Source organism: Nanorana parkeri, unplaced genomic scaffold, assembly GCF_000935625.1.
Source record: "Nanorana parkeri isolate BGI_ZX_2015 unplaced genomic scaffold, ASM93562v1 scaffold281, whole genome shotgun sequence".
Classification (NCBI taxonomy): Eukaryota; Metazoa; Chordata; class Amphibia; order Anura; family Dicroglossidae; genus Nanorana; species Nanorana parkeri.
In genome coordinates this window covers 754,499-769,748 of record NW_017306549.1, presented here as the reverse complement: position 1 = coordinate 769,748, position 15,250 = coordinate 754,499, and the positions used below count along the sequence as shown (strand labels likewise).

The window sequence follows — 15,250 nt, the reverse complement described above, 5'->3', positions numbered from 1 at the left end:
AAATGGAAATGTAGTTTTTTTTTTTTTGGTAGATCTTATTGAGCTTGTCATTTGAAAAAGTAGATCTTAACACAAAAAACTGTGGGCACCCCTGATCTAGAACATAGAAAGGTAAATGGCAACACCCACAACTCCAGTTTGGCAGGAACAGTGTCAGGGATTAGGGGAGGAGATATCACTATTAAAGTGTCTAAAGATGTCCATACACTAGTAGAATGTTTTCATTCATATTGCAAAGACAAGTGTGAGTATGAGAGTATGAAAATAGAATGGAAAGGGCCTCTCGAAAAAAGCAGTTAACCATCTCTGCAATCTTAATTTAGAATATAATTAACTATATATAGACTTAGAAAAATGGTCACAAGCGATGGGATGTCTTTCAAATTATTATATGCACAAATACTAAAGAAATACAATCACACGAAAAACAGGTTTGTGGATGCTGGAGCACAAGGACACTACAAGACAGGTATAGGCAGCCCCATCCTCCTGCTTGGACGTGCAGTCCCTCCCTCCTACTGCGGCCCCGAGGTCTCCCTGGGACATAGAGAGAAAAAACATAAAACTGAGCGGAATTTTTCAGCCGGAGGATTTGTATCCCCGCCCACAATCCACACAGAGAGTTCGACCTTCATTAAGCCACTCCAACTGGGTGGTGAGTAATTGTTATATGTTGGTGTAAATGGTGTTGGGACTCTCTCCGTTGGGTATTAATACCCAGGCACATTTCTCTGTGTATTCTGTGCACTGTATGTAACTATGATGGACCCATTAGTGAACTGTGGACATGTTTTGATTAAATGTATTGTCTTCTATTAGGGTAGGTCACAATCCCCTGAAGAAGCCAAGTCGCGAAACGCGTAGGGATTGGACATACATAATGTATTGATTTCTAATGGTTATGTCTAATATGTCTAATGGGTTTATGCTCTTGGTCTAAACATTGTTTTTTAAACTGGTTGCAACTGCTTGTTGCTCTTTTTTTTTTTTTGTATGTATATTTGCAACACAGATGTTATTTAAAAATAAAAATAAAATGCTATCAAACTTCAAGCCATGGTGCCATGGTGTCATATCTCTCATAACCACCGGTATTTCTTGTTTTTGTTTCATTCATATTGCAGTCTGAACAAAAAACAGATTCCCCCCTTCACGCATGGAGGTACCCAACCCCTTTCCAGTCGGGCTATTGTATTGCAGCTGATTGACTGCAGTCGTTTGGCTGATCATTTTGCACCTGGCTCCTTTAATTTAATCTCAGCACAAAAGAAGTCAGGTGGGTGGGTGGCTGCCAAGAGGGCCACCCATAGAGTGTATTTTAGGCAATTTATCAAAAAGTAACTGAAATTTGCTCCGCGTATGGCCAGCTTAACACATACTCAGGCTCTAACTTAGCCCATTAGGCTTTACCTCCAATATGAGTACCACTTTTGGGTGGACTTTCTTTAAAGTAGACTTGTGCTCAAATTTTAGCACAAAGTTATGTTTATAGTCTTGTTGAGCTTGATAGGGTGACAGAAAGGCTAAAACACTTGTTCTTGGGGAAAATTCTGCTCCTCACTCCCTCTAATACAGGGCACATAAGCAAACCTCTAGCCATGTGATATCTGTTGGCAGGGAGGATCAGAATTAAAATTAGTTGGTCAACCTCTTCAAAAATTTACCAAATACTTTGCTTATGTAAGCACCACCAGAGCAAAATATTTAGCCATTCTGTTGCTATGTATTTTTTAAATCCCAGCATTATTATTACTATAACTTCAAGGCTACATTTGATCGCAAGTCAATTGTTTTTGTTTTTTTTATAAATGTCTTTTTATTAAAGAAGAGAAGATTCAAGTAACAACACAATTCTATATAAAATGATACAAATCAGACAATATTCGAGAGAGAAGCAAAAGCACTCCTAGGGTTAGAAGCATATCTTTCATATCAATATGACAAACATTCTTTATTTTCCTTAAATCATTCAGGAGCTTATGAGAAAAAAAAAACATTTCAAAAGCTGCACCACTTGAAAAAAAATGTTGACTTAAATGGAAATAAGTTGAAGAAGAAAGAAAAAATAAAAACTCAAGAAGAGCAGGGGAAGAGAGAAAGAATGAATAAGGAAGTGGAAAGGGAAGGCCAAGAGAAGAAAGTAGAAGTAGAGGTAAAAGTAGAACAAGGCTGGTCAATCCTGTGGGGGAAAAGGGTACACTTAACTGCAACTACATAAAAGTGAAAGGGTTGAATCCATGGGGATCACAAGTCAGTTTTAACAATCTTAGGGCCAATTTACACTTGTGCATTGCTGCAACGCATGCTAAAGCAACTGCTCTATTTGCGGTGCCATTGATTGTGAATGGCACCCTAACGCACAGTAGTAGAGTGCAACACACATTGAACTGCATGTGTACCATGTGCTAAGGTGTGCTGTATTTAAAAAAAAAAAAAAGGGTCATGCTTGTTTTTTTTTGTCCCTTGTAGTGCGTTGGCAGCCCATAATGGATAGGATACCTACACAATGGATCGATTTAGTGGAAATGGGCCCTTAAAGGTAAACTCCAGCCCAAACTTTTTTTTTGCTTTTTTTGAAAGGATTTGAACCAGATTTTTACTGTCGTCTGTGCCCCATTAGGGAGTGTCACCAAACGTCCTGTCCTGAGAGCCCAGAGTTTGCCTGAGCAGAAGTCACTACTGCCAAAGTGGTTATCATAGCTTTAGAAAGATGGTTACCAAGAAAAGGATTATCACGTGGACGGCAAGCCAGAGTGGAAAGATATCATCAGTGGGTAAAGTAAGGAAGCCACCATTGTACCGGATCCCACTCAAACTAAGCCAGTAACGTACAGATTGTTGGATGGAATAACTTGGAACATGAACAGCCTAGTGCCTGTTCAAGTCCCCACTCATGTGAGGGACATTGGTCTTAACTGACATTTCCGGGATTCAGGCACTTCAGTCAACCGCCAGGAAACTTTGCAGGCAATATTCCTTAGCCTGCTAAACTGGCCAATGGAGTTTACTGAAGCTCAGCATGCACTAAAGTTTTACCTAGGCATCTAACTAATGATGTATTATATAATGTCTCTACGTTTTGTAGAATACACAGGGGAGAGAAATGTTATGTGTTTGTATTGGGGATGTCCCGATAACGATACTAGTATCGGTATCGGGGCCGATACAGGGCATTTTCACGAGTACTTGTACACGTGATAATGCCCCGATACTGAAGGCTGATACTGGCCCTTTAAATTTTAAAATCGGATCGGCCGCCTCAGGTCCCGCGCTTGTGGGGTCCTGAGGCAGCCTTCCAGGGACCACCTATCAGCAGCGCTGGAGAGACGCAATATGCAGTGCTGGAGAGACCCAATATGTAGCCCTGGTGACATCTATACGCAGCCCTGGAGAGACTCATTGGCAGCCCTGGTGACATCTGGACGCAGCCTGGTGGGATCTGGACGCAGCCTGGTGGGATCTGGACGCAGCCTGGTGAGATCTGCACACGCAGCCTGGTGAGATCTGCACACGCAGCCTGGTGAGATCTGCACACGCAGCCTGGTGAGAACTGCACACGCAGCCTGGTGAGAACTGCACACGCAGCCTGGTAAGAACTGCACACGCAGTGAGAAACTACCCTAAAATTATTAGTCTGTATTTTAGAAAAAAATTCACATGTCCGCTTCAGTCAGCAATGAGCTTATTCTTATGAAAAATGCTAAACTGTTAGTATTATCTGTGTATCTCTGCACTAGAGGCATAATAGGGGAAACCAAAGTAGCTAATTTAAAAAACAATATATCAAAAAGTCAACTTAAGAATCACCAAAAACATTCCCAAGGTGTATTTGAATCCAATGTGAGGACTTAACTGCTACCTACCGCGGGGTCCTGCGCGGTAGGTAGCAGGTAAGAACTCCACACGCAGTGAGAAACTACCCTAAAATTATCAGTCTGTATTTCAGAAAAAATTTCACATGTCCACTTCAGTCAGCAATGAGCTTATTCTTATGAAAGATGCTAAACTGTTAGTATTATCTGTGTATCTCTGAGATATAACACTCACTCTACCCAAGACCAGAAAAAAACTTTTGCATGTACATGTTGCACTAGAGGCATAATAGGGGAAACCAAAGTAGCTAATTTAAAAAACAATATATCAAAAAGTCAACTTAAGAATCACCAAAAACATTCCCAAGGTGTATTTGAATCCAATGTGAGGACTTACCTGCTACCTACCGCGGGGTCCTGCGCTGTCGGGTGGTCTCCTCGTGCAGCCGGAGACCGGGCACGCAGCTGCCTGCAGCTCTGAGCCCGGCAGCTGCTGCCTCTGTATTTCCGCCCGTCTCTTCGTCCAAAGCCGTGCAGAAGGAGACAGGCACACGCACTGGACCTCCTCTTAAAGGGACAGTGTGCGCCTCTTCAAGCAAGTGGTCTTTCCCTGGAAGTGACATAATCTCATCGCCAACAGGTATATAAGCATGAAGGGTGAGTCATTCTGTGCTTGGTTATTGTGAGCTTGTTCTTAGAGTGCCTAGCGTTATACCTGTTCTGATTCCTGTTAACTGACCACTGGCTTGTTCTGTGACCCAATATCTTGCAGCCTGCCCCGACCTCTGCTACGTTACCAACTTCGTTTCTGGATTGTGATTTGGTTGCCGTGTTCTTGGACTGCCCCTGTACTGGTTACCACTATGCAGGAGATTGTGCGTTATACTAGTCTGCTTGAGTAGAGGTACCAATCGTATTTGCAAGTTCCCCGCGTCTGGGCTCCTACCATCACCAACATGATAACCAACTAGTATCATATATCAGTAGAAGAAAACCCCCCACTACAATATACTCCTTGGGAATGAATACATACACCAATCATTAAACGTATAACACTCTTTATTATCAAATCCTCTTGAAAAACATAATATGACCAATATTATATATAACACAGGGATGTGTGGTCAGGGGAGCCAGGTGAGGCAGAGCCTCACCTAGAATTATGGAGCCAAACACTTTTTCTCCATTCAGATCGGCATCTAACAGGTTACACAGCAGGGAAATCCTCCCCACTGTGTAACCTGTAGTGGACGGAGCGCCCCAGGAGTGAGGAGCAAGTGAGGGACAGGGAGGCTCCTCCCTGTCTCCTCCCTTCCACTAGCTTGGGGACGGATTGGGGGTGGGGCTTCGTCCGGCGGGGCTTTGGCCGGCGGGGGCAGGGTGGGACGTGCTGGGGCGAGGCGGGGGAATGCCTCACCCAGAGCAAGAGGTACCGCACATCACTGATATAGCATTAAAAAATTTAACATGCATTACACATTAGGGATCTATTTTCTAGAATTCCTTCCTGCCCTACTCAACTAAAGAAAAGCATTTCATTCCTGTCTACCTCACCCGTGAAAGACCAACTGATACTAAGGCAATAGTGTATACATTTACTTCTAGGTATTTATTACAAGTGCGTGAGATAGGAGATCTGTGACCAGCAAAAACAATAAAGGATGTCTATTAAGAAAAGAAAATCTGCTCCCTGAAGCTAATAATTTAAACAAAGAATATTACAAATCTGTTTTTTTAATTAACTGAATATTCTGGATTTATCCAACAATTTAATTTATTTAATGAGAATTCAGGGTTCAGGGTTGAATTATATCATCAATTACTGAAAGATTAGCCTTCAGTGATATTAGAGAAATTAACAATTTTAGGATATATTAAATTCTCATATATAATTAATATGTGAAATAACGAAGCAGCGGGAGCAGCTTGTCATTTCCAAAACAAAGTGTCACCACATATGAGTCACAAATTCGATACGGCACATGAGTCATATCACTAATTCCATCAGCGACTAAGGTTCATACTAAGAACATACTCACGTTTGCTGTCTACATCAAATTATATCACCTCTATTTAGGAAAACGTGGAAATCATATGCAGAAAGGAATGTCTGTTAAACACTGTCATAGCTCAAGATTGTAATGTCTGTGGTGCAGTGTGAAAGATATACCTTGGTACTACAGAAAGTAACAAGGATGGTTACACAGAAAACATCCCATGTATTATTTTCTTGCATTTGCTGTTACACCTATCTAACAAACTATGCATAGTCCAGGATTAATCCAGGACTTCTCTAGAGTCTCTCCCATCCTCTGGAACTCTTTAACCCAACCTGTCCGTCTATCTCCCACCTTGACTGCCTTTAGGCGTTCCCTAAAGACTCATCTCTTCAGGGAAGCCTATCCCACCTCAACCTAACCACTGAACCATCACGTTCTCAAACAATTCATCCCCACACAGCTACCTCCTCATGTATCACTTCCCCCTCCCCTTTTAGATTGTAAGCCCCCAGGGGCAGGGCCCTCCTTGTCTTGAATTGTGATTGTAATGTCTTCCTTATATTGTAAAGCGCTGCGCAAACTGTTGGCGCTATATAAATACTATGTAGTAATAATAATCTATTCTAGACATATTTCATTGTAACATACTGCCCCTGGTTTTCTGGGATAGTTCCACGTTTCAGAAAATTGCAAGTCAAATCCTTTTGTACCTTGTCATCTACACAATACAATCCCTGCTTTTCTGTAAACTCTGTACAGTCAGTATTTAATGTCTCATCATGTTTATATGTGTATATAAACCTAAAGAACAAAGATGAAATATATTCCAGCTTTCCAGTCCTTAAATGTGGTGGCTGCAATTAGCTTTCTTTAACTAGGCTTAGTACATTTTCTGCTAGTACAGTACTGTTAATCTTGCCAGAAATCTGGTGTCCTTAAAAGCTTCCTGTATACTGAACAAAAAAGTTATCAACCTACCCAGTTCTCCTATGTGGGTTAAACAACGAATTCCTGCTATGTTATGGAAATAAGGAGAGGAGAGGTATTTGCTATGCAACTCAAGATAGCAGTCTAGGGTGATATCGCTTCGCCTCCATAGATACACTACAGTGAGTGAGAGTTGTCAACCTAGGACAGGAAGTGTAACTGACAACATCATCATGTTAAAATAAAGGAAAAAAGACCAAAAAAAAGTAAACCACCTCTACTATATCTAAGGACTGGTAAGCTGCAATATGTTTTTTTTACTTACTGCTTGAAATTACTGCTTGAGGCAGCGAGTTCCAGACCCTAACCGCGCGGACTGAGAAGAACCCCCTTCGCCCCTTGTGTTTGAATTTTTTTTCTACCAGTTTTAGGTGGTGTCCTCTAGTCTTTGTTACGGAATTAATCTCAAAGAGTTTGTTGCTAATGTTGCTATGACTATTGAACATTTTGTACATGAAAATCATGTCCCCCCTTAATCTCCTTACTTCCAACGTAAACATGTTTAAATTTAGTAGCCGTGTCTCATAGCTTTGGTCCTCCATCCCCTTTATGAGTTTGGTCACCCTCTGCTGGACTTTCTCCAGTTCAAGGATATCCTTTCTGTGGACCGGTGCCTGGAGTTAAGATACTTTTTAAAGAGGGATTACATAGAAGTGAAGTTATTCTATTTTATCTTAGAGCTGATCCTGCAATTTCGATGGTGTTAAATTCAGACTAAATTTCAGGAATTGAATGTCCAAATTTTTTTTGGGTGGTTGAATTTCAAAAAGTTCTCTAGTTAATAAGTTACATCTTCTTGCATAATTTTGCAGCTTAATACTTTAGGACATGGCCCCTTTTCTTTTCTCTGGCATTAAATATGATCAATTGCAATTTTTACTATAATCTTAAGTTCATAAATACCATAATCTTTTTCTGGAATTAAGTAGGTGTGGCCCTCAGTAAACACAATGCGGCACACAGAAAACACATGGCAGTTCTTCCAATTTGGCCCACTGTTTCATCTGAGTTTAACATGCCTGATCTGGTGCATTAGCTACAGTAAGTAGCAGTGCAAGCTGCTGTTAAAATTGCATTTTGTTTTTTACAGCGCTAGCTTCTTAAAGACACAGGTGTCCTGTCTGCCTGCACCTACTACTCTGCTGGTGACTACTAGCAGAAGAGCAGTGTACATACTGCCAGTGTGCACTGATGTAGTTTATTGGCTTGCCAATTGCCATCTTCCATTTTGTGAGATTGCCACATAGACATTGGGTGTCCATTGGCTAAACCTTTTGTATTCTTTGTGTAGGGTAAAGCCCAGTTTTCTTGCAAATAGTGTGAACCTTGCTAGTTGAGGCATTATGCGCCAAATCTGCAGGACACTACTGTAACAAAAACGTGGTGTAATTTTAATACCTACAGTGGAAAAAACATTTTATTATAATCGTACTGTGATAAATCCCTTCCCAGCATCGAATAGAGTTAGATTTCCAAGTCCTCACACTCCTATAACAAAAATGTTAGGAAGAAGGGAAGAAGCAAAGCCTGTCAGTTATGCAGCAAGAAGGGGCAAAAGGCAGATTCAAGCTCCCACTGCAACCTCAGGTGCAAGCCAAAATTTGGCGTTTGGGACTGGAAGTTGTAGGCAAGGCTTAGTATGTAGTAGCAACAGAGCATCTGTGCTTGGGGTACGCAGCAATGCAACAGTCCACCCAGTACAGGCAGAAGAAGTGGTAGATTGTAATATTCAGCAAAGCTCTCTTACACCATGTTTTTCCAGAATAATTAGCAGCAGCACTATGTCTGGTACAATTTTTGCGCATCTTTGCCTACTGCTGTTATCTTGTGACTCCAAGGCGTCTGCCACCTAACAGACCCAAACTCTAAGTAATATCTTACTTTCCCTGGCACAATTTTTGGACTAAGTTACTTCTTACGCTTACACTGTTTCTAGCCATATTCCTACTGTTATTAGCCATATTCCTACTGTTATATCTGAGCATGCCATAGCTTCCACCCTTAAAAAACCAATGGGGATATATTTTATTCCAGAAATGTTAACACATAAGATACTTCCTGGGCTACTAGGTGCTGCTGCTTGTTTTTTTGTTTTCACCTAGACAATTTTTTTTTACCCCATCATCTCATCAGGCAGGGGTGCCAGGAGTTATCCAAACCATTCTGCACAATTTTGCATACTTTTAGGAAATCAACTTTTCTCTAATCAGAGTTCTATGAAATTATCTGCAGAATACGCAAACACACTCCCTACAGCAGTGGTTCTCAACCTGTGGGTCGGGACCCCTTCGGGGGTGGAATGACAATTTGCCAGGGGTCGCCGGAAGTCTCCCACTATTAGATAGCTATTAGATTATCATCATTATTATTAATAATAAAAGCTGACACCCTCGGCTTGTGTTATATGGTTTGCCATTTTAGCTGTTACAACAGTGGTTCTCAACCTGTGGGTCGCTGTATGATTTCTGCTGTGCTCGGTGAGAGTCCTCCCCAGCCCTCACCTAGCGCAGCAGTGTCAGTTCTCCCGCCACGCTGCCAGATGTCGCTGCAGCAGCCGCGTCAACCCTAAATTTTACCGTTGGGGGTCACCACAACTTGGCAAATGTTACCATTTGCCAAGTTGGTTGAGAACCACTGCCCTACAGGATCAATAAGAAGGCAGAATTCTGCTCACTGAAACCCATCCTGTCTTACTTCCTCTCTCTCTCTCTCACTGCTTCCTGCATCACCAATCATATTCAAACTTCCAAGGCAGGTTTAAATCTGATGGGTGGCTGTGAGTAACTCAAGAGTTGGCAATAAGTCATCAGTATTTCCATATGCAAAAAAACGGCAAAGCGAGATTTCCAGTATGACTAGTAGATGTGCTCTATTATCAACAGATTACACCCTTGCAGCCTGAAGTCTGCCACCCTCTCCCGGCTCTTCCCATCCCCACCTCCTTGCTTCTCCCATCCCCGCCTCTCATCCTGTCTCAGCACAGACTCCCTGCTCCTTGGGCTTCATGAATAATCAGCAGCATTTTAAAGGGACACTATATGGACAACCAGTGTAAGGGGGCACGCTGATGGAAACAATTACTTATTAGTTGTCCTCATCAGAGTGCCCCCTTAAATTAGCTGTGCCCATCAGAGTGCCCCCTTATATTAGTTGCTGCCATCTGAATGCCACACATCAGTGTGTGGCCAGCTTTAACAATGCATCTACCTGCTAATTCTGCACCTCATCTTCTGCCTATTGCTGAAGTTGTCCTGCATCTTCAACAATGCACCAGCCTAATGTCCCTGTCCATCTGTTGCTGACCTTAGTCTGTTTCCTGAGGACGCCTCTGCCTGCTACTCTTGTACTTTTCTGCTTGTCTGTTGGTTGATTCCAAGCACCCATCAAATCAGATGGCCTATCACCATCTACAGTACATTAGCGCTTTCTAATTCCAGTTGGTCAGAGTTTCACTATAGGCCGTCATGCCACTCTATGCCTCTTTGCCACCTGTCAACTCTAGAAGAGGACTAGGGAGGTGCAAGTCAGGTTATCCTCATAACTTTAAGCTCTTAACCAGGTATGTGACAAAAACAGGTTAAACAGGTTGATCACCATGATCGACCACGGACATACATAAAGCAAGATAATTTAGATGGGGCTAAATGGGAGACATCAACATCTGGAAATGTGAGAAGAGAAGCAGCAAGAGTTTACATGTGTGTGTTTTTCTCTATAGTATTTGAGTATACCTTCTGGTCTGATGCACATTCTACTATTTTCCTGTTACCTGAGTCTCTTCTCCAAAACTTAGTTGTATATTTTCCTTCACTGCACTGCTTTCCTGGACATTCTCTTCCATCTCACTGACAGACGCTAGACAGGACATCAGAAAGGAGCTTTTTCTGGAAGTGCAAGTAACATTTCTAAGCAATAAAACAATCATTCCATATTAGTCATTGTTGGTTTTAATGTTTATTTTGATGTTCTATGTATTCCTTAATATGTCACAGTGATATATTCTCTCTTTAAAAAAGAAATATCCATAAATAAGAAAGCCATACATTTTATTAACAAACTGTATGCTGCCATGCAACTCACTCTTTATGAATATAGCTGTACCAATGTCAATAATTAAAACCAAATGAGAAGTGTGTCTGCACTCACCTAGGGTATTAGTGTTGGAGAACAGTTGTTTGTATTAGGGCTTGTTCACACCAAGTGCGGAGCAGATGCATAGCAGCTACAAAACGCATCAAAAATGCATCCAATGTATTCCAATGGTATTTTGGGCTCTAGTTCACACCAGAGCATTCAGTTCCAGAACATGTGGAAAAACTGCAGCATGCCCTATTTTTTCTGCTCTGGAACGCATCAAAAACACATGCAAATGCCCTAAAACGCACTGAAAGCCCATTTTAGGCTACAAAAAAAAGAAAACGGCCCGGAACGCGGCAAAAACGCAGCAAAGATGCGGCAAAACACACTGCACTGCATGTGGACAAACTCAAGCAGATCGGGTCCGCATTTGGTGTGAACAAGCCCTTAAAGTAGAGCTGGTGTGCACTGAAACTGCTTTTAGTCAGTTGAAACATGACCACCACCATATAACACTTTTATTTTTTTATACCTACCCTTCAGAGGGCACACTAAGCAGATTTAGTCCAAAGTTCAGGAAAGGCGTGCTGATTTCTACAAACTGGTCAGGTTTTTTCTCTACTCGCGCTGCTTTTGAAAATAGAACAACAAATAATTCCTCTCAAAATATTTATAGTTTAATTTTATTGTAAAACAACACCCATATCTGATGTAAAGTAACAACATAATGAAAAAATATAAAATGTTGGTTATGAGAGTAATGTACAAGAAGGGACTTCCAAGGTGTCCAAATTTAGATTAAGCGATCGGTTCACCCAAATCTAATTTTTAGTTATGGAGAGATGATAGTAGATGGAAAACCTAATCAGCTTCTTCTGTCTTTCAAGGATTCTCCCAACAAGACTGCCCCACCATCATTCACAAGTCGCTGTCCAACTGGAATCTAATTTTTCCTACTGCATAATTTATAGTGTGAAATTAATTAAAATAAAATTAGACTAGATAGCCCTAGTATGGACATTTGAAGGCAATACTCCCTTGGACACATATGCATCCAACATGGTAGATGAGACTTACAAAGGAACCTCAGGTGTAGAGATTTACCACAGGAATCCTTGAGAGTAGAAGCTGATGGGTAATTCAAAACATAAGTATACATACGTAATTTAAAAAAAAACATTTGACAAATTGTCTGGCAGAATGAACAGTACATTTACATATGACCCTTATATACAGTATGTTAGGAGAGAATGACCTCCTTCAGAACTCCAAATGCACCAAGCTGCCACACATTAAGATGTGCTAACTGATATGAGGTAGAGTGCAGGGGAAACCTCGTTCCAATTCCAGTGAGTAGAAACAATACAGCAAGTTGCTCCTCTGGTGACAAGCGGATGAGTGGGTACGTCTTCAAAAATGCAAATTATGCTTGGCCACTGTATGGCATGGGGGCAATTGTTAAACCATTTAGTAGCAGCAATAACACTAGGGAATAAGGGGGGGTTGCACGTATGGTTCTTACAAAATGGGGCCTAAAACTCCTAGTTACATGGCTTCCGTAAGAGAACTGTATATATCGTTGCAATAGGGAGGGGGTTAAGACAAGTGTAGATGGCTTGGGGGGGGTTAGGGTTAGGTCTGCTATGTACTGTCAACACTTTTAGTTTGTTTCAGTCTTTTTACTGTCCATCTTCCGTTCACCTACATTTTATATTGCACAGTTCTTTAACCTGCGTCTACTTAGCCAAGTACTAACAAGTAAAATGTCACACAGTGTTTGAAATATAGCACAGAATACTTCACCTAGAAATAGCAAAATGTAGAAAGCTATTTTTTGTCAAGATACTGCTCATTTATCTAGTAAATTACAAAAAACAACCTTGATATAAAAATTGGGATCTGTTGTGGAATACAAATTTGGTTGCTTCTTGCAAAGGCTGTTTTGTTTGCTGGGTCTAAAATTTTCTGACTCTGTAGAAGGAACATATACATTTTCCTGATGCAACAAATGGAACATGACAAATGGATGCTGTGCAGATGAAAATTGGGCTCTTTGTCGTGTTTTGTTATGATCAATGACATGTCCTTTGAGTCACTATGGAGAAATATATTAATGGTAACATTTACCAGGAAAAGTAAATGTACTGTTCATTCTGTCAGATAATAATTTAATCTAAATGAATAACCAGTCTTCTAAAAAATTTAACTAACTTTGTTTCTGAAAACAACAGCAATATTTTATTTATTTATATATAGATATATATCTATATATATATCTATATATCTCTATATATATAGATATATATAGAGATATATAGATATATATATAGATAGCTGTATATATAGATAGATAGATAGATAGATAGATAGATAGATAGATAGATAGATAGATAGATAGATAGATAGATCTATCTATCTATCTATATATACACATTTTAGCTTCTACATAGATTTTCTATTTAGACTAAAAGCATCAAATGTTTGTTGGTAACAATATCTGAGGCAAATTGAATCCATAAAGGGAACCTTGGGGATTTATTTACTAAAAACAAATAGGCTTTTTGCAAGAGAATTTTCCCCTAGCTTACTGAATGTGGGGAAAATTTGCTTTGTTAGGAATAGCCAATCACAGTATTTTTTTGCCTATGATTTGAAGATGGAAGTCAGCAGTGCTTCACCACATTCACTAAACTAAGGGGACAATAACAGCCTTTTTGCCTTAAGTAAATCAGCCTTTGCGTGTTTTGAATGCATCCTTATTACTGGATAATCTGTGCAGTCCAACGTTTAACAATGTGCAATGACAGGGTCATAAAGCCCTACCAGTCCTTAGATGTGATAGCCACCTTAGTTTTCATTTTGCTAAGAATATTTTCAGCAGGTACAGTAAACACCTGTTGTTTTTATCAGAAATATAGTAATCTTGTCACTTCCTGTAAGCTTAAAAGGAAGCACAAAGAACCTTATCTTTATTGTGCAAATCACTTCTCCCATTAATCCATGATTTAATAGAGATGAACAAAGGCAGCAATTTTTGTAAGTCCAGCTTGTGTGGCAACCATGGCTGCATGCTTAGATACAGTGGAGAAAACAAGTGAAAGCAATAAGGCTAGGAAGCGTGTTATTCACAGGAGACAGGAGTAACAGGTGAAAATAAAGAAAACAAAGACTGAAAAAAATAAAATAATGCGGACAATATAGCTAAGGATTAGTATGCTGCCATCAAAAAATGTGGGGGTTTAGATATGTATTTAGTATATAATACTAGACATTTCTGTGTCCTAGGGAAGATAGACCCACTACTAATAGGCCCGGGGTGTAGTATGTGTATAGATATGCAAGTAGAGACTAAAATAAAGTAGGTATTTTCATAACAACTTAAGGAGGGAAGCAAGAAGTGCTAAAAATGCTCATCACTGAAATAAAAAAAGTTATGAGCTTATTCTGTCAAGTTATGAGTTCAATTCCTACTCAGTTTATACCGTAGAACTGGCTATTCCCCCAAATTTACCTTAATGTAAGAGTGCCTATTTTATAAAATGTGAGGCATATGTGCATCTCCATAATGTTACCTTTGGCTTCATCTGTTACAGTCACTTCTTTTTGTCTTATGAGTTTCCATCGAGGAACAGGAGGTGATTTTGGTGGGCATGAACTAGTCCTAGACACAAGTACTGGATGACTGTACATGTGAGATAACCCATAGTGTCTCAAGTTTTCTGATGAATCAGCCTAAAATAAAAGCAATTCCTTAGTTTATGCACATCATATGAGCACCAGATGTTTACATATGTTGTTGAGAAAGGTTGGAATACCTTTATATGGTCTGAAGTAACTTGCAAATTGAACTTTTTGTTGTTTTTTTACACTTACCTTGAAGTTTCTGTTGTTGTAAAATATACTGCCTCGCCAAAAAAAAGTGACATTCTAACATTTCGTTGGGTCGCCTTTGTAAAGTAACAACATAATGAAAAAATATAAAATGTGTAAATGTTGCTGATGAGATTATTTGATTATGGCAAGCACCCGCTGTGGCATTGTTTAGATAAGCTTAAGCAATGTCACAACATTTATTTCCGTCCAGAGTTGCATTCATTTTTCACCACGATCTTGCATTGATGGGAGAGTCGGAAACTGCGTAAAGTCTTCTCCAGTACATCCCAAAGATTCTCAATAGGGTTAAAGGAGAACTATGAGGTGAGTGCTTTTCACTCACCTCATAGTTCTAGCCGACCTGTGACAATGAGACTGTCACAGGTCGGTTCATTGGGTAGATCGGGAGGTGAGCGAACACATACCGGCGTTCGGTCACCCCTCGATCCTGTCACAGCTCTCTGCCGTGACAGGGGAGGGGCTGGATTCCCCCCCCCCCCC

General features: G+C 40.4%; 1 protein-coding gene across 1 annotated transcript in view; it reads right to left on the bottom strand.

Moving 5' to 3' along the window:
* ADGB (androglobin) overlaps positions 1 to 15,250 on the bottom strand; it is a 206,294-nt gene that overhangs the window by 97,197 nt on the left and 93,847 nt on the right. The window contains exons 12-16 of the mRNA XM_018557360.1: positions 14,449 to 14,608; positions 11,413 to 11,503; positions 10,569 to 10,704; positions 8,284 to 8,287; positions 4,221 to 4,422 (exon numbers count right to left, since the gene is read on the bottom strand). Of these exons, the coding sequence (XP_018412862.1) occupies positions 4,221 to 4,422; positions 8,284 to 8,287; positions 10,569 to 10,704; positions 11,413 to 11,503; positions 14,449 to 14,608 (593 nt within the window). The remainder of the gene's footprint in view (positions 1 to 4,220; positions 4,423 to 8,283; positions 8,288 to 10,568; positions 10,705 to 11,412; positions 11,504 to 14,448; positions 14,609 to 15,250) is intronic.